The sequence below is a fragment of the Pomacea canaliculata genome, linkage group LG3, assembly GCF_003073045.1.
Source record: "Pomacea canaliculata isolate SZHN2017 linkage group LG3, ASM307304v1, whole genome shotgun sequence".
In the NCBI taxonomy this organism is placed as follows: domain Eukaryota; kingdom Metazoa; phylum Mollusca; class Gastropoda; order Architaenioglossa; family Ampullariidae; genus Pomacea; species Pomacea canaliculata.
Window position 1 is genome coordinate 10,331,094 of NC_037592.1, and position 24,504 is coordinate 10,355,597.

The window sequence follows — 24,504 nt, forward strand, 5'->3', positions numbered from 1 at the left end:
TAGGTGAGTAAACTTTGTTGCCATCTGTTTACCTTATGGGTAGGCTGGAAGTTTCTTTTATGCGTATAGTGTTTGATTGTTTTTGAGTACATGTTTCGACTAACGTAGCATACTGGATGCTTTATAACATTATTTTTTTCTTGTGAAAGTGGTTAGGATGTTTTCAAAACTGTAAACAGTCGTGTGCCCAAGTACAAATAAATAGGTATCAAGACCAACTACAAAACCTAATACAATGCAAAAATATACATTTAAGATAGTACAAATGCTTGAAGGAGTAATACAGATAAATTGTACGTGAAATAGAATAAAATAAAATAAGTGGATGAAGAAAAGGCACGAAAGAAGTGAACAGATTTATTCTCAAGCCCGTACCACGCAAACAGCAGATTACCTGCCACACCAAGGTCAAAGGTTAAGCCAGGTTCCTTTACTTATGTACAATCACCAAGAACTCGGCGTGTACAGTTACAGTATACCCGATATGTGCGCGATGGTGACGAGTAAGGTCTTGCAGTCAGAAGAAAAAATGTCCGATGCATTTACACCTTCAAGACCAAGGCCTGATGACATCGGTCAGCAATTTAACCTTTTATACCTGATTCTTAGCTAGCCCTGCGCCTTCTAACGTAGCCGTTTATATTATTGTTGTAAATATTGTCAAAATAAGTTCTAGCCCAATAATACCAGTGTGTCATACAACGTCCCAGCCTGGAGCAACACTAAAACCTTGTGAGGGGGAAACAGTTCAGATAGTTGGACACTGTACCTGGAGCGCTGGACTTCTGAACGCCGCACAGTCTGGCACTAATTGCAAATCCCCAGGAACGAAAAACAAGGGATTAGCGCATGGCACGAGCTATCATTCTTCTATCCTTTATTTCTGAAAAAAATTAAGCAATTAATACAAAGGTTGGGGAAAATAGATTTAAAAAAAATTCGTTTCAGATACTCTACAAATATGTCTACAAATCTGTAACTGAATGTTAACCCGTACTTATTTTGAACAGCAACACCTCCACTTCTCTAACTGGCTCGGGAAGCTCAAAATTAGAGTGCGGCAAAGACTCCTAAAATGGGCGGCCCTGAAAACTACAAGGAGTTTGACAAGGAGTCGATCATCCCCGGCTCGGACATCGTCTTCAAGGGCTACCGGTTCGCAAACGCGATCTGCTTTTCGGGTCTATTCTTCTCGTCTGCTTCATCATCATCATTATCCTCGCCGCGCTGCTGGGAGAAGCAAAGAGGGACCGCGGCCAAATCCACGAGGTGTCAAACGGGGCGCAAACGGGCAATGGTCAAGATCAGGGTCAGGGTCAGGGTCAGGAACAATGCGAAAGCTTGTGCCTGACCCCGGGCTGCATGAAGTCTGCTGCTTACTCTTTGCAGCTGCTCAACACGACCGTCTCACCTTGCAATGATTTTCAGACCTACGCCTGTGGGTCGTTCAAAAAGGTCCATCCGCTGCAGCCGGACCGCCCGGACATGTCCACTAAGTACATGGTGTACTACCAGAACCAGGACAAGCTGGAGCGGCTGCTGGAACAGCCAGCTTCATCTACCAGCACCGGATCTTACGAGCGGAAGCTGAAAGACTTCTTCGCCTCCTGCACGGAGCACTTCGAGAAAATGCGGCAGCAAGGGCAACCATTCCTTCAGCAGGTGGTCAGCACCTCTGGCGGCTGGTGGGCGTTGGAGAGCAACACGTGGAACACCAGCAAGTGGAACTTTCAGACGGCCCTCCAGAAGGTGCACGTGGACTTCTGGACCGATGCTTTCTTCACCTTCTCCATCACCACGGACCTCGTGGACTGGAACAAGCGCGTGATCGAGGTGAGTGAGCGACAGTCACCTATTGGTTCACAGTAAGAGCCTTTGAGTCAACAACGCTACGTGATTGCCACGTGAGCGCTATGTGAAATCTACGTCTTTTTGTAGATAGATACCTACTGGATTTTATGAAATTGTCTTAAAATGTCAAATTGTGTAGTGCACAGGGTTGCACATTGAGTCTAACATGTATGAATGTGCGTGCATGTGCGAGTGCGTGCGTGATGAATCAGATAGTAGGATATCTCTCACTCATAAAAGAGGTGTATAGCATAGCAAACGGACCACAGACTGCGCGGGTTGTCTTTGAAGCAGACGACAGACGACATTCTGCCAAGCTGGCGGATAAGAAGCCTCCTGCGGTGTGCACGGATTCTCGCTTTCCATGCACCTCAGTTACCGGCCGGCCTCAGAATCACCCCCCAAAAAACCATAAGATTTTGTTTTCATTCCCAGTCCCCCACTTCCCGCACCTTTCATCACATTCTTGAAACGTGATCGCCCTGTGGGTGGTTAGATGTCCTTTCACCACGTTGACAACACATCCGGGGTCTTGTGTCTTTATCCACGTGCGCCATTTACTGTCATATTATGTTTACTTTGCACGTCATTTGGGTACTTGTTGACGCCACACTGTTTACATCCCTGGCACTGTTTGTCTGCGAGAAGGAATGCACGGTTGTTAGCAAATCGTGAGTTGCTAATGCACAAGCTGTCCCACTTTCGTTTCTAAAGAGGCACGCGTTTTGAATCACGGTATTTTTACCCCTCTGTTTGACTTGAGGATTTATCTGAGACTTATTTTCGTCTGGTTCACATCTCGTGTTTGTTAGAGATTGATAGAATGAGAGGGGGAGGGGGGTCAGAAGGAGAGGTGGGGGTGCGTGGATTACCTCGTGAATATTGCAGTACACCTGTTGAGCCGGATTCAGTTTTCGTGAAGATGAACGGGATTTTTTTTTGTTAACCTCCTTCCCTCTCGAGCATGTCAGGTTTGCATTTTGCTCAAGAATCACGGAGATAACATTACGTTGACAAAATTCCTGTCTGTAAAAGTTTAGTGAATTTATATGCTGTGGGAGTAAAGTCTCTTCTGCATCACTGATATGATCTGAAAATTTGAACACAGCGTTCAGCATATTGTGTCACTGGCCACCTCCTCATCTCTGTGTGTTTGTTAGAGAGATTAAATGCATAATGATCACTTCTTGTGGCTGTTTATAAAGATCACCTAGTGTTTCCCTATTCATTCATTCGGTCATCATCATCAGACACACATTTTGCAGGCATTTTGTTCCAAGTAATCGAGAAACCCAGACAGTGATTAGTTCTCTCCAATTGTTAAAATAGTTCACCTCAGGAAGTGAAAGCACTGAGTGATTTCAACTTGTTTACATGCTAGGAAAGGTAAAAAAGGCCAATAACCTCACAGGTGGGTCATCTTTTGTTGACAGCGGGCTGATTGCTGTGAACCAGCACTAGGCCTCAGTATAATGCAAGACACATTACAACCACTTGTTACAGTAGAAGTTGGCAGACACCCAGCTAAACTTGTTCTGAAATCTGACTTTCCCGCCTCATTAATTTCTAGCAAGGATCAGATCTCGCGAGACTTGTAGACTGGTAGTAAGAACCTTAGGGATTCGTGGGGAGAAGATGGCATCAGCGTCAAGGACAGTGGCTTTAACTTTGTGTGTCCTTTAAATTACACCCTACCCGGGGTGTCAGTAGAACCACGTTTACAGACACCTAAGATGTAGGTGTTTGCTAGAGATGTGCTGCTGAAAGCTGTCAGGCGTGTTAGTGCTTCCTTTACACCTGTCAAACTTCAAGCAAGAAAGAAATGACATTCAGAAATCAGAAAGCTTAGGAATAAAAACCAGTCCCTTAATGGTCGGTAGGTTGGTAAGAATGTTCTTCAAGTGATGACTTTGCTCTTAGGAAAAAGAACCTTGAATATGATTTTTTAAAATCCTTATATTCTATGCCTCTGTCTCTAATAACATTAACCGACTGGGGCTTTGAAATATTTAAGAGTGGCGACCGTGTGTGTATTCAGTTGGCGTGTTTGATGGTGAGCAGGACTATCAAAATGGCGTCAGAGAACGTCAGGACTCTTTCAGAAAAGTCACGATGAAATCCCTTTGCACGGAAGATGTTTTTATTTCGCTGTGAAAATAAGTAAAAGTCATAAATGTGCTCCACCGTCAGGAACACCCGCTGTATCGCTGACATCTGCCAACGTCACGCGGAATTCAGAGAGTAAAATACAATGGGAGGGGGAGGGATAGCTGTCTTACAGAGATGATCAGATAAAGATGTCACAGAGGACTGGAGAAGCAGACAGCTGATGAGTTATCTTTCATATTCGGAGTGTCCATGCTGTTTATGATGGTAACTGCTGTGCTGCAGCTTACCTATGAAGGTTACATTACATTCCTCTTTCTTTGTTCTTCTGTCTGTCCTTGGCTGTTGCCGTATCGTCCTGCCTCTTCTACTTGTCTATTTGTTCATTCATCCACCTCTCTTCTCTCTTTCTCTCTGTTATGTGTTGCTTCGACATGGTTTTAGTCGTATTTGAGTCGGGGGTATTGAAGACAGGGATTTTTTTATTTCCACTTAAAAAAAGGCGGCTTCATGATCGTTATCAACAAAAATGGTGTTCTGAGATGATGCCAAGAGAACGCTTTTAATTTTATAGAACTTTTAAATTCACTTTCTCCGTCCAAACACTTGTGGATAGTCTATCAAATACTGATCTTCATTGTGCATCTACTTGGCTCAGACAAGGCGTTTTGCTGAGAAGAACACACGACCTATGACACGTAGATAAACCTGCCTCTGCTGACTTTCCCACTATTCTGCGGCTGTAGAGTCTCAACTCATTTTACTTTTATATCGTTGCTACTTATGCAAATCCCTGTCAGATATTCACAGCAGGCAATAACTTTACACGAGCTCTGTTATTGAGTATTGAATGTCGAGCCTGTGCCCTCACTCCAAGGCCGGTCACACACGTGACCTCTTCCTGCGTACTGCTGGCGCGCGCTCCCGTCATGGGCGTCAGATGCGTACTCCATGCAAGCAGTGACGTCAGCTTTTTACATTTCAAAATTACGTATACAGTAATAACTACATTACGTATACGGTAACTACATTATGTATACAGTAATAGCTACATCACGTATACAGTAATAGTTTCTTTATATATAGTTAAATTTGACGTTCTGGCAATAACTCTGTTACTACTGTTTGTTTACTTACATTTTTCTGTTTATGTTTACTAACTTTTAGCCTGTTAGTTGCATGCCCAATGCATAAATATTGGAAAATAACATTTGTTCTCCACACCACCTAGATCCCTGTCCTCACTGAACTTGTTTTTGTTGTTCTGATGTAAACTTAGTTTCATGTCCTCACCACTTTGCTTATCACCTTTATCTACGACAACTACTACTTGATCCCCAGCTGAAATGTGAGCTGTGCTTACGATGCCGAGACTCCCCTCTCGAGGTCGTCACTACCATCCTTTGAGGCCACGTCAACAGGTTAATTAAGAAAATTGTTGTACTAGTTTCCCGGATTTGAGGCAGTGGAGCGCGACATCTTCTGGCCTGAGAAAGAGAGTTACCAGGATGCAACGTGTTATTAACGTCCACCCAGGAGGGGGATATTCGGGTGTTTGTTCAGTTCCTCCGGGTTGAAAGTGCTTTCTCATCATGCCATTAAGCAATGCTTGATATGTGTTCACTTACGCACCAGCTGTGATATATTTGTACTTTTTTTAAATTTTATGACAGTCTAGAAACGACCCCACAGTTTTATGTAACATTTGAAGTTCCGGTAAAATGTAAAATGTTTATAATGTAAGATTGCTCAAAGAAGAAGCAAACTATTTAGACAGCGAACACCGTGCACTTGTAGTTGTGGTCAGGGTGAAGAGAGGAAAGAGCACTGACTCCAAAAAAAAAAAGTCACCGCTGTAACACCTTCTCTCTCTTTCTTCATATTTGAAGTAAACAAACACCCCTTGGTGGTGTAGGGGTAGAGGGTGGAGTATTGCTGCCAGTCAAGCGTTAACTGGGTATTTTTCTCCGGCTTGTCCCGGGTGTAAGTAAGTGAAAAAGCGACGAAGTGCCTGGGGTCTGGTTGTGCTACCCGCGGTGTCAGTCGGCCCGTGGTACCCGTGGGCGCTGTGATTGACAAGCAATACCTTCTCAGTAGTCCTCTATATCCATATCTCTTCTCCAGTATGCCCCACAGCCATATATTCTCAGCGCCAACTACTTCTCGCTTAGCAATTGGTCAGATCGTGAAACTGATGGGCCACTGGCATAAATAGTTTAGGAGGATCATTAAAAAGGTAGACTCGTGTTTCGTACCACAGCGCACATAGCTCGAACAACGAGAGGAGTTCAATGAAGATGGCAGATAAAAAGGGAGTTTTGTCAAGAGGAAAAAAAGTGTTATTGGAGCACCTCCGTTCCGCCTCCTCGAGCCGTCTTTGTTGGTGTTAGGCCATCAAAACATGATTTTCATTTTAAGGACACTAAGGACACCGGGTCAAAAACACACAAACAACACCGCCATTTTACCTCTTTACCGATGCTGGTAGAAGCGAACCCTAAAGAGAGCGAGAGAGTGAATAAATTAGAGTGAGAACGAGCGAGCGAGAGAGAGTGAGAGATAAACATTGAGAGAGAGACCCGAACAACTTTTCTATTCTCTTGATGGATTTTCTGTTCACAAACTGCAATCTGTTTATCATTAGCACTCAATCACACCTACAACATGTTTTGTAACACCAGGAGGTTTTAATAAAAAAAAATTGTATTAAGGGAATCATAACTATTGCGTTGTTTTATTAGGGAAGGAGTGTACATCCAGCAAAAGCGTTAACACTCTGTGGAAAAACTATGGCTTGACCAAAATAAAGCAGGCTAATGATTAAGTCGATTATTTTGTATCTCCCGTGAATGATGTTATAAATATCCAAAATGGCCTTTGGCAGAAAAAAAAGCTTTTCCACCTCTGCTTTAGACGATACATTATAGACTTTGTCTACAGCCTTGATACAAATATGGATGACCGTGATAACGATACCTATCGATTTGTATTTTCGATTTGTTTAAATATAGATTATTGGTCTTTTCAGATCGATCTTTCTGGCCTGGGGCTGGATTACGAATACTTCCTGAAACCAATTTACGAAGAGGTGAGTGGTGAAAGTATGACATCAACTATTGTCATAGAGAGCACAAAGGTAAAAAGTGTAGTTGCTGTAGGAACAGTGAACTGTGGGTGGCTCACTGTATCAAGAACACGACACTAGCAAAGCCGTGTCCATCCATATCCTTCCGCTGTTTTTTTTTTCCTTCTGTGCAAAGTGGTTTACATTACTGCTGGGTGGGCGGGGGATTTTTTTTCCTCGCTCAGATACCGGGAGCAATGGAAAAAAAAAATTCTGCAAAGGTCTTAACAGACGGGATAGAGGCTAATATTTACAAAACACTGTATTGAGTTAAATTTGAAGACAGGCGAAAATCCGCCGTATCAGGTATGTTTGAGTATTGTGTTTATAAGGATGAACCTCTTCACGTGTTTATTAGTGAGACCTACTGGAGGTAGAAAGCAAGGCTGACAGATTCGATTGGCTTGCATTCGGAATTAACCAAAAATTCCAAACCGGCCCAAAGTTCTGTTAAATATTTGCAGAAAAAGTAATGACGGCCCTTGTACTTGACAAACAGAAAGTAATGCAAAGAAGATTGGGGAGCATCGTAAAATTGATAATAAGATAGTTTAAAGTTTTAGTTACTTCCGATTTCCTTTTTCCTTATTCCTGATTAACACAATGAACATGGATTGTTGTCCATAAATTATTAGTTTATATAGCAGACAACAGTGTGTATCTTATTCAGCTAATCTTTTAGCCCTTGTATTTTTTTTATTTTTTTAAATTTTAATCATCAATCAGTTTGTAGGGTTTTTTTTAATTAGTAGTTTTTACTACACACTGCGTGGCTTCTTGTTTTATTGTGCACGTGAAAGCCCACGCATGCGCAGACCACACAGAGATGGCGGTGGCAGTTATGCTCCGCTCTCGTGACGTCATAGGCTGAGCTGACCAGTCATATCCGGTCTAATTATTGACGACGATGATTGTCTTTGTTGCAGGAGGTCGCTGGCTACAAGCAGTTCCTCCGCACCGTGGGCTCTCTCCTGCTGCGAGACTCCAACCTCAACCTCACGGAGGCGGAAAGGACATTCCGTTTGGATACCTTCGTGCAGGATGCCTTCGGGGTGGAGAATAAGCTAGCTCAGGTGTGTGTTGAGTTTGTGAAGGCGTCCCGTGTGTGTGTGGAGTAACAAAGAGACACGAAGACAGCCAGATAATCATCATTCTTGTGTCCTTGAAGATTTTGGTCTTCGGATAATGATCTCACACATAAGTACAAAATATTCTTGTACAGAATTTCAAAGCGTTTTGTGTCCGCGCCACATAGATCCCCTTTTCTCACAGGCGATGACCGGAGCTAAATCTCTACAGTGGGTATAGCGCATCACGAAGCGTATATGTCTATTAATAACTATGAAGTCATGTAGATTGTGTAAATGAGGCAACAAACTTCTGATTTTAGAAGTCAGGTGCGTTACCAGTTCGCGTCTGCTTCATGTTTTGTCCAGATACTGGGGCGAAGTATTAACTTAATTCATGCATGTGCATGCCATGTTTTGCGTGGAAAATGTCCGCGTGGACAAAACAACGTTTCCAACTGTTTTTTATCTAGTCACCATCAGTCTCATGGTAACTGTAGAAGATCTTGAGCACAAAAAACTGCCTCAGTGCAAGTTTTTAAAACGCAGACAAATGATCGAGAATGCATAAATTCTATTAGGGTAATTGTTTTTAGTTTTCTCTTCCTCTGTGTGAATCTTCTCCGAAATAAGTGCGCTATTGTGCATAGTAAGTGTAAGCAGTAGTCCCTTTATGTGATTTCTTGATCTCCTTTTTTTCAGATAAAAGGGGAATCAGACACCACCACAAACGCACACGCCACCCAGAATCGAATCATGCTAAAAACGCTAAACGACAATTCGAAAGGGGCGGTAAGTAATTATTTACCTGGCAGAAAACAGGGGCTATAGATGTCTAGTATGTGATTTCAGTCTTTCAGTCTAGTATATTTGTCTAAAGCAAAGGGGCAAGATAAATCCAATGAAAGCTAATTAGAAGCGCAGGAGTATATTTCCAGTTCCAAGCTGTCGGCGACAAGAGAATGCGGACAGGAGGAAACTACAGACATAACGAAATTAAAGGTTAAAACGGGTATATGGGCTTTACTTTACATTTTAATCGTCGAGGGCATTAAAACAGCAGCGAGGACACAAATCTCTTTTTATTGCCTGTACATGTTCTCTAGCTGGGCTTCTATACAAGCTATGCAAAACGTCATCCAGCAATAGTTCTGACCAAAGGTGGATATTCTCTCCCCCTTGTCTTCTCCGCGGAAATACAGAAAAATGTATTGTAGCACATATCCCTTGAACTAGACAGTATTAGACCGCGACAACCAACAGCATCCAGCACCACAGGCCAAAAACTACAACCACAAACAACAACCACTATTACATCCAGCAACCTCCATCACAGCCGACAACCAGAATTACAGCCATTCAACACTGTGACGGTCAGCCAGCCCAGGCAGCAGCACAGTGCTCGAGATTGTTTGTAAAGTGTCACGTGACTGTGCAGGTGGACTGGACGGGGCTGTTCACTTACATGTTTGGAGCCTCTGTCACTGGGAACACTTACGTCGTGGTGCTAGAGCAGGAGTACATCCAGAAGGTCACCGACTGGATCGCCGGGTTGCCTGAGACCAACAAGACCAGGTACATCCGACAGTTACCGTAACCGTCTGACAGCTGCTATCACTATTCAAAAATTCGCCATGACTATCTGACAGTCCTTCGCTATTTTGTTCTTGGTCCTACTGGTGGGATGGATTGGGAAGCGAGGGGGGTGGTATCTATTCTATGGTATGGAATTCGATATTGTTTCATCTTGTAATCTCTTTGGCTAGAAGACGGAGGTATCGAGAAGGCCTGCCACAAGCATTTACACTTTGACCTCAAGGTCTTTGTCGATGCCAAACCAATCCTGTCTTCACCGTTGTGTCTGTTTGTTCTAAGCTTTTGCACTTTGACCTCAGTGCCCCCTTCTTTTTTCCACCCTACCTCCTCATCATTAGACACTGTACTATGTGAAGGAAAGAAGAGAGATCATTATTAAGTCTTTGCTTGGTTGTTTGATGGGATATCATGTCATGGAAAGCATCATGCCTACGTCTCAGTCCTAAATATTTGAATTTTGACCCCAGTGCCTTTCTTTTGCCATGCCACCAGTAACCCTCTCCACTCTCCCCTTCTCATGTCTGTGTTTGTCGGCAGGATGCTCAACAACTATATGATATGGCGCTTGGCTCACCGCTACGTGCAGGACCTGTCGTGGGACTACATGCACGCCAACCGCGAGCTGTATTTTAATCTGACCGGCGAAAAAGACTTCCTGGGCTCCTGGCGCTACTGCTTCAACAAACTCAACGACGACATGAGCGAGGCACTGGGCGCCCTCTTCGTCAGAGACCACTTCACGGAGGCGGACCGGAAGATGGTTAGACGCTAAGGAAGATTTTGTTCTCTATGGCGTTCCTCCAATTAGACCTACTTGTGAATAAATAAATAAATTCCCTGAGATCATATACCACTGATACGCACCTATAAGGAATACACATATCTAAACTTCTATCTTCTTTAATGAAGTTAACATAATTTAAACCTTATTTTGGTGTAAAATTAATGGGATCAGAATTTCACGTTGTTGCGACTTTTGCTGCGATGGATTAAAAATAGATATTAGACCATGAATCTTAGGTAATAAAAATAAAATTTCAGAGAACCAGAACATGTTTTAAAAGCAATTATTAGCCCCAACAGTCCCCATAAAGCACTAAAATCTTATTTTGATAAAATATCTCAATTCCCCAATGACGCCCACCGTTGTAATGTTGATCTTCGGAAATATAAAGTAAGTTAACAGCACTTAGAAAGATGTAACAACTAATAAAGTATATTTCTATAATGTATATTATGTACTACTTTTGCTTCATTGTCTTCATCCCTTCACACGACATACAGCAATCAAAGGGAAAAAACCCATATGGCGCACCATTCTTTTTTTTCAAACTTCACAGGTCGAGGACATCGCAGACAGTGTGAAGAAGGCATTGATAGAGAGTCTGGATAATAGCACTCATTGGATGTCCCCAGGTACACGCTTGACAGCGATAAGTAAGGTATGTTGTTTGTATGGTGTGGGCTGGTTTAGGGTAGTCTGTTCTTTGTGTGGACTGGTTTGGGGTAGTCTGTTCTTTGTGTGGACTGGTTTAGGGTAGTCTATTCTTTGTGTGGACTGGTTTGGGGTAGTCTATACTTTGTATGGACTGGTTTGGGGTAATCTGTTCTTTGTGTGGGCTGCTTTGGGAAGTTTATTCTTCGTGTGCACTGGTCTGTGGTAGCTGGCACCTTGGGCGGGCTAGTTTACGGTAGTCGGGTCTATTACTTACCTCTTATTGTTTTTCTTCTATTTCTTACAACATAAGTCTGTGTTGACTAAAAAGCACTCAGTCGCTGTGTTTTTTCGTGTCGGCAGCTTGAACAGTCCCTGATAAAGCTTGGCTATCCTGATTACATGATCAGCGAGGATAAGCTGAACAACATTTACGCCAACGTAAGTACAAAGTGGACGAAGCTTAAACACCTTCTGTCCTGAGACATTTTCTTAGCGTGGACGGGCTTAGTTGTTTACCCGATGCAAATTCGAGAAATCATTCATTTTTGTGTGATATCAAGCTTCAAACATCGACATGCACTGGACGAGGTCAGCGCCGGCTTCATGAAGAAAAGTAGATCTCCGTTGTCAAGACTACAGCCAATGGGAGAGCTGGACGTGTACTCTTAATCAGCGTGTGCACGAGCGACACATGATCGACCTTTGTATCAATCTCCTCTCTCTCACACACACTCTCTCTTTATTAAGGACAATGCAACCACCATTAGCGATTCCCTGGCGTAGAAGGAACGAGACTATACAAAATACTAGTGATGACATGTATGAAGAAGTGCATCTCAAGGCCTTTTGTGAAAATTTGGGTACAGTGAATGTGATGTAGGCTATGTGGCAGTATGTAGACGTGAACTCTAAAAGCGCACGAAACGCTTATCGCGTATTTTAAATAAATAAATAAATAAGTAAAAAAGCGACATAATCTACTTCAAAATTACAACCTCTAGTGTGATGATATCGGTCCCGAGCGAATTTTTTGCAGCTGGACATTACTGGCGACTACTTCAGCAACCTCCTGAGCTTCAACAAGTTCTTCAAGGAGGACTGGACCCGGCGCCTGACCCAGCCGGACAATGATCGGCGTGCCGAGTGGGTGTACCCGGTGTACAGCTTTGTGGCCGAATACTTCAACCCCTGGAAAGAGCTGATCATCCCCGCGGGCTTGATGCAGTTCCCCATCTACGACCTCAATAACCCTGGCTTCATGAACTTCGGGTCCATGGGCACGGTCGTGGCACGACAGTTGGTTCACGCCGTTGACGAGATCGGTACGAGTGTATGACGTCATGGCTTTGATGACATAGTTCCTCCTGCAAAACGTGCGGTTCATTTAACTTTCACCAACTTTTCCAAGGGAATGGTTTTATTTACTCACGCACTTACTAATAATAATACCAACTACAACAACAATAAATACAGATATAATAATATGATCTGTGTATCAAATCCCATAAACAAAACAAAATAAAAACAAAAGAAAATAAATCGAAGATAGAGAAACTCTCTCTCTTTCCATATCCACCACCTTATACACACCATTGAATCCTTTAAACGTGAAAAACGCACCTCTTCCATAAACATTACTCATAACAACCTTTCCCATAATGCTAGTCCTTCTTCACACCCTTTTGTAATATCAAGTGACTTTCAGCTCTTGTTCTTGTTATTTGATTCCTCTGTGTTTTCTGTCTTTGATTTTATTCTTTGTTAGTACCTTGTTTATTCTTTTATGTTTCATATTATTTATTGTTTTCCTGTCCCTCGTATGCTTTCCATATGCCGTTCTTGTTCTTAGGCGCTAAGAGCATACTCCTTAGGAGTGTAAGTAAGCGCTTTACAAATTTTGCATTATTATTATTATTAAAAACGTCACTTGATCCTTTATATGTTTGACTGCTCACCTGCAGGAAGCCAGTATATGTTGAATGGGTCGCACTACGGCAACTGGTGGTCTTCCGAGACGAAGGCCAACTACGCTAGCGTCAAGAAATGCATCATCGACGCCTACGTCAACGAGACACAAGGCCCGTACCTCCTACCGGGCAGAGGAATCCTCATGAACGTGAGCATCAGACGTCATCATACTGACATTCTTACCCGCCCTTGTCACTCAGAGTTGTCACCCAAATCTTATCCCCAAAACCGTACCCGATGTCATCACCATGACCATCTAACGTGACTCTCAACAGTCGCACCCGTTATTCTTCGTGGAGGTCGTCACCCGCAATTCTGACGAAAAACCCCAAATTCATACCCGACACTTTTATGCAGCACACGACGATCATAACCGACATTCCCTTACCAAACAATTACTCAATATTCCTACCCGACATCCTGACCATCGCCAGTTATTTTTACCTGACATTGCCATTGACATTTTTACCTACATTGCCTACCCGACATTCTCGAACGATATCGTCTGGCAAAGTAAACTTCACATAACACGCCATTGAGAGCCTGCAAATATTGTTCTTCTCGAGCGAGGACTGATAACGACTAGTAAAAATTCTGTGTAGGGGTTTCTCCTTTAGTTCTTCGACTTCTTCCCATGCTGTTAAAGTCTGTATGCTCTGCGCTGTTATGAAAGGCAGGATTCGATGGTGAGTGTAGGCAGCGTTTGTAGGGTTGACCTATGACCCGAGTTTCTTGTCATCGTGTTGCAGTTTCACATCAACATCAACGAGTACTACCCGATCGCTCTCGGCGAATCAAGCAGCATCAAACTGGCACTGAGGGTGAGAGCACACAAACACTCGCACAACATGCACAGTTTGTTGCAGAATTACTATTATATACCATGACCGTTTCTTCTCTCTGATGTGTATACGACCAGTTATCTATAATTTTAGCGGCTGATGTTCGAAAGGTCGACACTTATTATAGTTGTAACACAAAAGGATTTGATGATGACATAACAAGGCCAGATCTCAAACAGGGATAGTAATGCATATAGACATTTATTGATGTTAATGTAAGAACATATAAAGTGATAGTAAGGCCAGGTCGTAAACAGAGATGACAACACACATACAATGATGATAGTGCAAGAACACAGTGATAATCGAGCAGGAATGCAAAAGCTAAAAATCACACAGACGCGTTTGTTTTTGTGTCCTGTCCGAGTGTGAGAATGAACGCAGTTCTTCTAACTTTTGTGAATTTCTGCATGACAGGCGTACAACCGACTGGATCTCTAAGCAAGAAAAAGAAAAAGCTAAGAAGATGCCGGGATTCAGTCTGACGAACGAACAGATGTTCTTCATCGGTTACGCACAGGTAAGGAGAATGCACGTTGACCAGAATCGCCCGACACGTGCACACAACTTGCAGCAACATCTACCGTAGCGACTGCGCCTCTCAGCCTCCCTCCCTCCATGTAATATCTCTCTCGCTCGTTTATAATATATATCTACACATACACAAGTACGCACGCCCAATACAAGACAGACGCGCATACAAGCGCTCGCTCGCGAGTGCGCGCACACACCCACACCTTCTCTTAAACACACCTTGTATTACACACACACACCCTTCCTCTCTTACACACACACACACACACTCAAGAAGACCGTCTTTTCACGCTCTCCCTCGCCACTCATTTCCTTCCCTTTTCTCCTACTCAAAAGCGCCCTCTACTGATACCTTGAATGTTTGTCTTAGATTATTAATACACTGCCATAGTTACTTCAATAAGACATTGTGTGCGTGTGCGTGTGTGTGTGCAGACTTACTGCGAGAATCGGGACCCGAGTCTCAATCTAGGTCGCGCGATTCGTGGCACGGTCTTGGAGAATCTGAGGTAAGTTCTGTTCATCGTTCTTGTCTGCTTACATCATAATACCCCCTGATGTTACCCCGTAATATTTATCTACCCTCCTACATAATAATCTCCCTGATGTCCCTCCTGTAACGTTCATCTACCCGACTACATACTAATCCTCTGATGTTCCCCGCTTAATGTTTATCTACCGTCAGTTGAGTTCTGCATCCCCTTCACCCTTCTGTACTTCACATCTCCCCACCCTTATCCTCAACCCGTAACATAATACTAGTTTTTTTGTTTGTTATTGTTTCCGGTGTTGAGGTCGTCTTTCTTCAGAGCCATACGGTAACAAAAGCAATAATTCCTCTTCAAATATCCAGTACACGCAAGTCCAATACACAAATTGTACAGTAGACAAAAGTCAGTGATCTGCCAGAAAAGAGCTGTTTCCGACTGAAGATGCTGAAGACGATTTCTGTGCTCTTTTTCCAGAGTCAATAACGCTCTTGCCCAAGTGGAGGAGTTCCAACAAGCCTTTAACTGCGCACCCAACTCCAAGATGGTGGCTGAAAGACGTTGTCAGCTGTACTGAGCATGTCTACCATGACATGTCTACCAACAGTCCACGCGGCCAAGCACATTCTTTGGTTTTGAAGCACATGACTAGACTTTCTATTACCTTTGGTCAGGATATGTAAAAAAAAAAAAAAGACGTTTGATCAGATTTGAGCATTCCATGTGATATTTTTCTATCGTGTATTGTATTTTTGTACAAATGTTAGAAATGTGTTGTATCATAGTCTCCTTACATTGCCCATCTCGCACACTTTTAAAATACTGCTGTTCGATTTCAATACACCCAATCATGTTTACACACAATAAATGTAATATTCCTGCTTTTATTGTTTAAGGTTATGAATGTCAATCATCCACAGCATGATAAGTGTCACGTGATTTCAATCTAATCCAGGAAACTGATGATCCGATCCACTCCACAGTTCCAGTAGCAGAACGGATCTAATAGAAGTGTGAATTTTTTTTTTTTTTGCTTCTCATAGGGTCAGCAGAATGACTTTGAAAAACCATTATGGGTTAACAGGTTGTTGGGGGGAACCAGTGCAAATAATTCTTCCATGACCTTTAACTGTTCGTCATCCTTCATTAATCTCAAATCCAAACGCTTTTCTTTATCGTTTTAGTGTGGTTCATATTTACAAAATCATTTGTACTTAAAATAAAAGCAGATCAATATATAAGTGGAAATAGTTTTTGTTCAGATATCAAATTTCTGGGGTTTACGTGATTACGAAGCAGAGAGGATAACGCACAGTGCCTCGACTGTGTCCTCACCAGCGAACTGCAATGAGAAACCGTTACGGCGAGATAAAGGAGGCAGGCAGTTGATGGTGGAAAGTCGAGGGCAAGTGGTGTATAAATGGAAGTGGTCTTGTGGAGGCGAAGAAAGAACACCAAAGGGTAAATGCACAACTAAAAAGCAAAAATGAAAAGGAAATGTAGATACAAGAAGAAAGAGAAGAGAAAGTCCCCCACCCTCAAGTCAGATAGGTGAGGGGACATCACTCTGCACATATATATATATACATATATTTACGTATATACACATGATTGGACATAAACGTGCAAACACACACACACAAACACAAAAGGGGATGTCATCATAACATACATAACGGTAATTTTGAGAATGTTCACTCGTGCGAGGAAGTGGGTTGCACGGTGAAATGTAGCCATGGACTGCCTTTGTGCATTGTAGTAGAACGCTGCAGCTGATAAATAAAAAAAAAAAAACCAACCAAACTTTATGTGAACACCCGTGCACTATGTAACACTTAACCCAAGGCTGTCGGGAGGGAGACAGCATAATCGTTTCCTAATGCTGCCGTCACTGGGGAGGAACCAATCTAGTAAAGGGATCACAGAGAGTCGTCGGGACGCCGCACGTGGTGACGGCTATCTCAGTGACACGCCGCAGCAGGCGATAACTCTGTGTGCGTGTTTGTGTGTGCGCGTGCGTGTGTGCGTGTGTTTGTGTGTGTGTGTGTTTCCAAGCAAAGACGTGATTATAATCACGAAATATGGCGCCCAACCCTTCAAAACTTTTAAGACGGTAGCTGACACGCTTGATAGGATGAATTTGTTAATCGAGAGCCACTTCTTTATTTTCTTTATTAACGAAATGTTTTGTGTATGTAATCACAGATCACTTGCTTTCCGGCTAAACCATTGTATCGTTTATATTATATGTTTTTTTGTTTAGACATGTTAAATATTGTATTATTTTATGTGTGTTTGATATATGACTTGTGTATTTGTACCGTAGTGAATATTAGGTAAAAAAAAAAAAAAAAAGACTTTCCCCAAAGGGTAGAATAAAGCTCCCATTCCAAATAATTTTTTTAATGCACGACATTAAAAAAAGGTCTATCATAATGCTGTTTTTGTAGCTTCATCCGAGGGTCAGAGTTCTTATGGCATCAGGTTTCCATCATCTGTCCAGCAACATCGCTCTAGCCTCCGCGCGTACACGCCGGCTAAAGCATTGTCTTGCTGGGTAATACCTGCAGCAGCACAGTGCAAGTACCGAAAGGTCAAATTACCCATAAACAAGAACACAATATTATTTCCCTGGTCTCTAAACGGACAGATGGCGAATATTTCTGCCGACGCCCATTCCGCCTCGCCATGTTATTGCTATCTTTCTTTACATTTTCTTCGTTCCAATTTTTTTTTTGCATTCCTTTTACTTAAATTTCTCTAGGATGCCGCTTAAATGGATATCGTCTTACTGTCATAAATGTTTTTTACAGTGTCTTACCTTCCTGCTTAACTTCTTCTTTATTACTCCCCCTAAAGCTAAACATTTTCTACAATTCCTTCAGTTTCGGACCTCTTTTCTTTCTAATTCTCGAGCGTCAATGAAACCAGGTTTGACGGTCAGTGGTTGAATCAATCATCAGACGAAGAGAAAAGACTCTGAAGTAGTTTCGAGATATCCCTTCAAACATCTTTGCTGATCAATTTACTCTGGTAAAGAATAAATTTCAAAAAACAACAACAACAAAAAAAAAACAAAAAACAACAACAACAACAAAAAAAAAAAAAAAAACAAAAAAACAAAAACAAACCAAAACAAGAAAACTTTACAACGTGTAAACTCTATAGTTTATCATTCAGCAATTTCAATAAAATATCAATTGTACAATTCTTCTCGAGAACGTCAGTCAGACTTCGGACAATCTGCTTTCAAGTGCTGTTTTAAACAGGTCTATTCTTAAGCAAGCCTTTTCTTTAACAAATTCATTCTTCAACAGGTTTGCTCTGAAGTAAGTCTAGAGCAAGAATTAATCAACCCTGCCAAAACTGGAGCGTGGACGTGCTTTCTTGAAGTTTTCAATCAGCCTCCTCACTTGCTGACGCCAAACAAAATGGATACTATGCCTGCAGCGTCAACAAGTCTACGTGGAAGTTTTCATTACGCAATCGAGACAACCCCTGGCGTTACAAGACGCTTTGTTTTCATTCTTCCTGAAGACACTTCACTTCTTACTCCCGCGACAAAGCCTCGCCATTGTTAGAGAACTTCTAGCTTGTCCATTCAGTAAGTGCGCGTTAAAAAAAAAATATCCTAGTTACTATCAGTATCACATTTTCGGGATGATGCAGTATTATTTTTGGCCTCTTCGCTTGCCTGAAGATACCTCTTTAAGACATAACAGAATTTTATGCCGATTCAGCAGCTTAAAGGCTCATCACAGCGAGGTGGGGTGGGGGGGAAAGAAAGAGGAGGGAGGGAGGGAGGTGGAAAAGAAAGGGAGTGGAGGGTAGAGCTCAAAAGTCTGAATAACACAGAGTTAATAGCGTTAAGGTGGAATTGATAGCATCAAGGTGAAAATGACGGAATCAAGACCAGACGGCTTGTAGGCGGGCGAGACTGGGAGGCTGTGAGAGACTGTCGCCACAGCGGCGTCTGCCAAAAGCCCACCAGGCAGCAGTCAGGCACATCCTCCTCCTCCTCCACCCTCTGCGTGGAGTGTGCAACTGTGTGCGCACAGCTTACGAAACGCGCGCACACACACACACACGGCACCTGTTTGGGGATAGAAAAAAGAAAGCACAAAATATATATATAGCTTTCAGTTACTCTGCTCTTTTCTTATATATATATGTATGACACACTTTCTCTCTCCGACACTCTCTATCTTCTTTTTCTGAGTGATGATCTGTGTGTAGTGTACTTGTTCAGAAAGATCATACCATGTGATCACTAGGTGTATCATAATTACAGCAGTTTTTACCTCAGGGTAGTGATCGGACTTGAGATTTAAAAAAACAGCAACAACAAGAAGAACAAGTTCGTTTATGAGGGCATCATTTATTAATCACTTTATGTAAATCTGAATCGCTTTCTCACAACGAGTGAGCCTAGAGGCGCGCCTTTGCCGTTGCAGTACGTTTTCCCTACGTGTTGCGAATCTCAGTCTCTAATGTCATCACTGTAAGCTGCACACGTCCAGCTTTAGCTATCATGTCGCCAGGCCTGACGAGAGGGGGGACAGGGGGTCTGGTGTACGCGGCTGTCAAGGGGCCCGGTCTTGGTCAGTGGGTTTTTTTTTTTATACATTATATACTGGGAAAATAATTTACGATTACAAGTACAAGGGGCCCGGAGAGGTCTGTCCCGGGGCCCGGGCTGGCTCTCGGCGGCCCTGCATGTCGCCTTGCATTCTTGGTAGTCTAGTCTAGATCTATGTGTTGTACTGAATTAGTTATACGAGAATTACTAATCGTCACCCGCATGTAGACACATTACATGTCGCAGAGAATGACAACAAATCACCTGACTCGAAGCTCCTTCCTCTCCTCTCGACTGCCCCAAACCCTGACAGCCCGACACACCTCTCTGGACCAGTGAGCTAGTGTTTCTTCTGTGTCCAGCAACGAACGACAACCATGCACACCAACTGAGCGGTATAAGTGAGTCGTGTCCCCTTGCTCAAGCCATCCCTGGTCACATGCAGCTTCGCCCGCTCAGGTTGGTAGTTATGTCAGCTGATGGACATGGCCTCAAACCATCATCTGCTTTTAGACACGAGCATCAATGCTACGTTCCTTCAGGTTCACTGTAGCAGTAGTATCAAACATGATTTTAAACATTAAAAATTAGATTAAAACAAAATTAAATACAAAGCATGTAGAAATCCTAGACCTATTCAGCTAGTCCCAACATCCCAAATGCTCACCTGGATGCACCTGATTTTTACTTCACAAAGAACAGGCCCTCCACTCCAACAGGAGACAGCAGCCCCAGATCGTCCTCTGGCCATGACGTCACTAATATATGAAGTTGATATATGGAGCCAGAATGTAATTAAGAGAGTGGAAAGTATATGTGAAAGAGTGAAAAAGAAAGTAAACATTGTGCTTTATCGATCTTTATCGGAAGGATAGAGCAGCATCCAACTGATCCAAGGCGATTGTTCTCAGTCTTACTGGCCACACACACACCTGTTTGCAGAAATCGAGTTTCAAAGTCGTCAGCCGGCAGAGTGGAAAGGAGTTTTTATACAAACTTTATATTATATTATTTTTCCTTTTTTTTTTTGTTTAATGTAATGCATTTTTAAAATCTGTATGTTCTGTAAGCTAAATGAGAAATTGCGTTGCACACAATTATGTAACAAATTTCTTCTTAAGATGTTCACGGATACACGCGGTGAGTTGTATGTAGTGTTTAGAATCACGAAAGTGTTGATTCAACCATTTAGTATCATTAATTGACATCTGGTATAAGAAAAAATAAAAAACAGTTGTTGTCAACCGCCGGATGCCGAAACCCGGGATCGAACCAGGGACCTTTAGATCTTCAGTCTAACGCTCTCCCAACTGAGCTATTTCGGCTGACGACTAAGGTGTGTCAACATAGACCTATATCTGATAGGCAAGTGACCGTCTCATCAGCTTATGGCGTAGTCAATATTGTTCTATGTATTTTGACACAAAACGGAATTTTTATTTAAGCTCATAATTTTAACAGAATGTACACAAAATGGCGAGTTCATTCCATTTATATGTGATACATTTTACACGATAAAACTAGACAGGTATCCGGAGATTGCTCAATGCACTGGTCGTGGGGCCTGTTAAGGGGAGTATCGACATTCCTGAGTGAATAATTCTAACGGTCACTGCGAGCTGCTCACTCGTAACGGTGCTTGAGGAATGAGGGAGGGTAGAGAGAGAGGAGGGGTAGGAGTCTAGGAGAGATACAGGATAGAGGCCTGCGTACTGTCGAGCAGTCATACAGCAAGAACAAACAGATATACAGTTGTACACACCAAAATACGCGTCCAGTTGACACTCATTTTTTTTGACGAATTTATTAACATATAAACATCAGAGAATGCTGCTATAAGTTTTAATTTCTGACTTTTTAAACAAAATGAGTATATAAACAACAGGAAGTTTGATCAATACTTCTCGGAAATCATTGCATCACTTTGTACAAAATACTAAATATATCTTCTCACAAAATACATAATTTAACTAAAATGAAAATATAAAAGATAACAATGATGAAATAGAAACATCGATGTCAATACTTGTTTCCATTTCTCTCAAAAACACCGTCGGCCAACTACATAGAATCCTCTGCCAAAAGAAAAATATTCCCCCAACCCCTCCCACACGACTACCCATCGTGATTAGTTTTTGCAAACTGTACATTGAACTTATCACACTTCCTCTTAAAACAGAAATGCTATATTAAATAATATGCAGCAGCCTTCAAAATAAAAAAATACAGTCGTGGAAAAATATATTTAGCATCAACACAGGGAAGCATAATTATAATTATGAGACAAACGGAAAGACATGGTGGATTAATTGCTGGGGAGAATGACTAGCAGCCAAGAAAGGTCGGCATGGGAAGCAGCGTGTTAGTCAGGGTACTGCATGAGAACAAAAGCGAGTTAAAGATAACAAACAACATCAAATGCATTGTTCAAACGATGGCACTAGTTGCGCCTGTCTTGGCAATTATCTACCCGTTTTAAACGTTTAAGTTTGGCTGGTACAGCGTGCTCAGTACCATTTAGAGGATACAGCCATCTGAACACAAGAAGGCATGACCTCAGTCTTGTTAAACGGGGGAAACAAATCGTTTAACGTTTTGTCGGTAACACAAAGACTAACAAACACACATGATGTCCTATACCACAACTTCTCTCTCTCTCTCAAAAAAAAAAATCAAAAAAAAAAAAAAATCAGTTATAACGGGAAGTAATTACAAGTATATGTCATCGGATTTCTCGACGAAAACTGTTTTCCATATTTATCTGCAAACCCCCTCATTCACACTCCCCCTTCACTCTTTGTCACTTTATTTCTCCTTTCGTTTTCTTCATGTCTCATTAAATGTGCGTGTGTGTGCATGCGTGCGAGCGATACTGTGTGTGTGAAAGTCATGCAAGTGTGGAGTTTGAAATTGAAATGCATAGACCTTGTCCATTGTTACACCTAGGTTCAATACCTTCAGTACAGAAGACACACACACACTGTGGTTGTGGGAGGAGGACACATTCAATGTCTACTTCGGTTGATTAAGTTCATACCAGAGACATACGTGAAAATATGAATTATTTTAAGATTTCACCACGAATGTTAAAGTTGAAATCTTTAAACAAAACGAAACATATATACAATAATACAGTCAGAATAAAACCAAGTTTTAAAAACAATTTTCGCTCATTTCCCTGTTATTCTCATCAGCAACAACACATAAAATACTTTGCTATAACATAAGTATCCAACAACTTCCAATATTTTCTAGTCTTCTTATCATTCAACATTTAAAAACAAGGGTGAGAAACACTAAATACAATCTATCATTATATCAATCATCTTTTTAATCATTATTTATCTACATTTTCTTTTTAGTTTTTTCCCTCTTCCATGGAAACATTTGGTTGATAAGTAAAATACACATTTGTGGTTTTTAGTGTTAAAAATATGTTTATGTCATGACAGGACCAAATAATAAATACTAGTTTGGCAAAATTATTTCTTTCATATTTATAATAACACTCTCGTTAGCCATAGCTCTCTTACTGACACGCACAAACGAACGCGCACACACACACACACAATTTCATACACATAATCTTTTCTTTTTTTTTCCCTCTCCCTTATACATCCTGTCTCACACAACTCTATACAATCATCCACTCTTGTCTTTCACAGTGCCATCAGTTCTTGACTCTCACCTCCATGACGACGTAGCGGTGTGAAAGAACTCATTCATCAATATTTATCAGTTGAAAAAAAGTCCTGTACATAATTTACAATTTCACACATATCCAAGCCATACTGTTAGTTCGTAGAACGTGTAGACCAAGTAGAAAAAAAAATCACTTTGAAATAACTAAAACCAATGTGAAAAAGACTCTTAAACCTGAATTTAAACAAAAGATCCACACTTTTGTCAATACCTGGCAGCTAACTTTCATTACAAACACTAGCGCCACCTGCCCACCAATCCCCGACTACTCATGCCATTCCTCCCCCGCCCTGATCCTCGCCGCCCTCATCAGTTTACCAATTGCTCTTATCGGCATGCGTCCAGCCTCGCAGAAACGTCTAATTAGTTACCTCCCCTCTATCGCCGGCGGCCAGCAGACAACGCCCTCTACCCTTGTCCCACCCAACCACTTTCCAGCTGTGGGTCGCTCAGCGCATGTAACATGGGCAACACGTTAAACAGGAAGGTGAATTGGTGAACAGCTTCCCTAGTTTTTCATACATTTTTTTCTTTCTCTCTCTCGCTTTTTCTTTGTTTATCTTATTTAGGTCCGCCCATCGACAGTTATTTTTTTCGCTTTAAAAAAATGATAGGACTATAAAATATAAGGTTTCCATTTCTTGTCAGTTTTTGGTTTAGGATTCTGGTTTTATTGGGGGCTAAAAAGCCCACGATATATATTTTTTTAATACACGGCACCCACCCTTTTATATTAGTATTGTTCCTTATTTTGGCAGCTGTATTATGGATGTTATCATGGGGTTTATTGGCTTATAACCATTTAAATATCACTTGCTCTCGCCGTGGTATGGCCTCAGTTGCTGGCACGGCATTAAACCACACTAACCTAACCTTGCGCGCGCACATATGCGCGTATATAAAACATATACTATGTATACAGGCATCCTCTCTCTTTTTTTGTCTGTCTGACGTCCATGTCCCACTCATCTCTTTCCGACACTTTCATCACTCTTCCTTTCTGTGCCTCTCATGAACAATATATATATCTCAAACAAGCATTTATTTTTCTTTTCTCTCTCTCTCGCACACTAGCATTTGTATATATATATTCTCTCTATCTCCATCAGAAGCATTTCTATTTCTCCCTTTCACACACGCACACACATGCACTTTCTCACTTCTCTCTCCCTCATACTCACACTTTTTCCCTCCTCCACAAACTCATTC

General features: G+C 41.9%; 1 protein-coding gene and 1 non-coding gene across 2 annotated transcripts; one reads left to right on the forward strand and one right to left on the reverse strand.

Annotated features, from left to right (window-relative positions):
- Positions 1–1,107: 1,107 nt before the first annotated feature.
- On the forward strand, positions 1,108–17,358 carry LOC112558838 (endothelin-converting enzyme homolog; the record flags this gene model as incomplete). Its single annotated transcript, XM_025229538.1, has 14 exons — positions 1,108–1,833; positions 6,986–7,045; positions 8,008–8,154; positions 8,851–8,940; positions 9,587–9,723; positions 10,282–10,504; positions 11,085–11,186; positions 11,543–11,620; positions 12,219–12,504; positions 13,144–13,298; positions 13,900–13,971; positions 14,360–14,512; positions 14,962–15,035; positions 15,492–17,358. Coding segments are annotated over 14 exons (2,403 nt in total), but the record flags the coding sequence as incomplete, so codon positions are not given.
- A 3,487-nt stretch (positions 17,359–20,845) lies between these two features.
- Trnaf-gaa lies at positions 20,846–20,918 on the reverse strand. The gene has a single exon. It is a non-coding gene; the product is annotated as a tRNA-Phe (tRNA).
- Between the last annotated feature and the right edge of the window lie 3,586 nt (positions 20,919–24,504).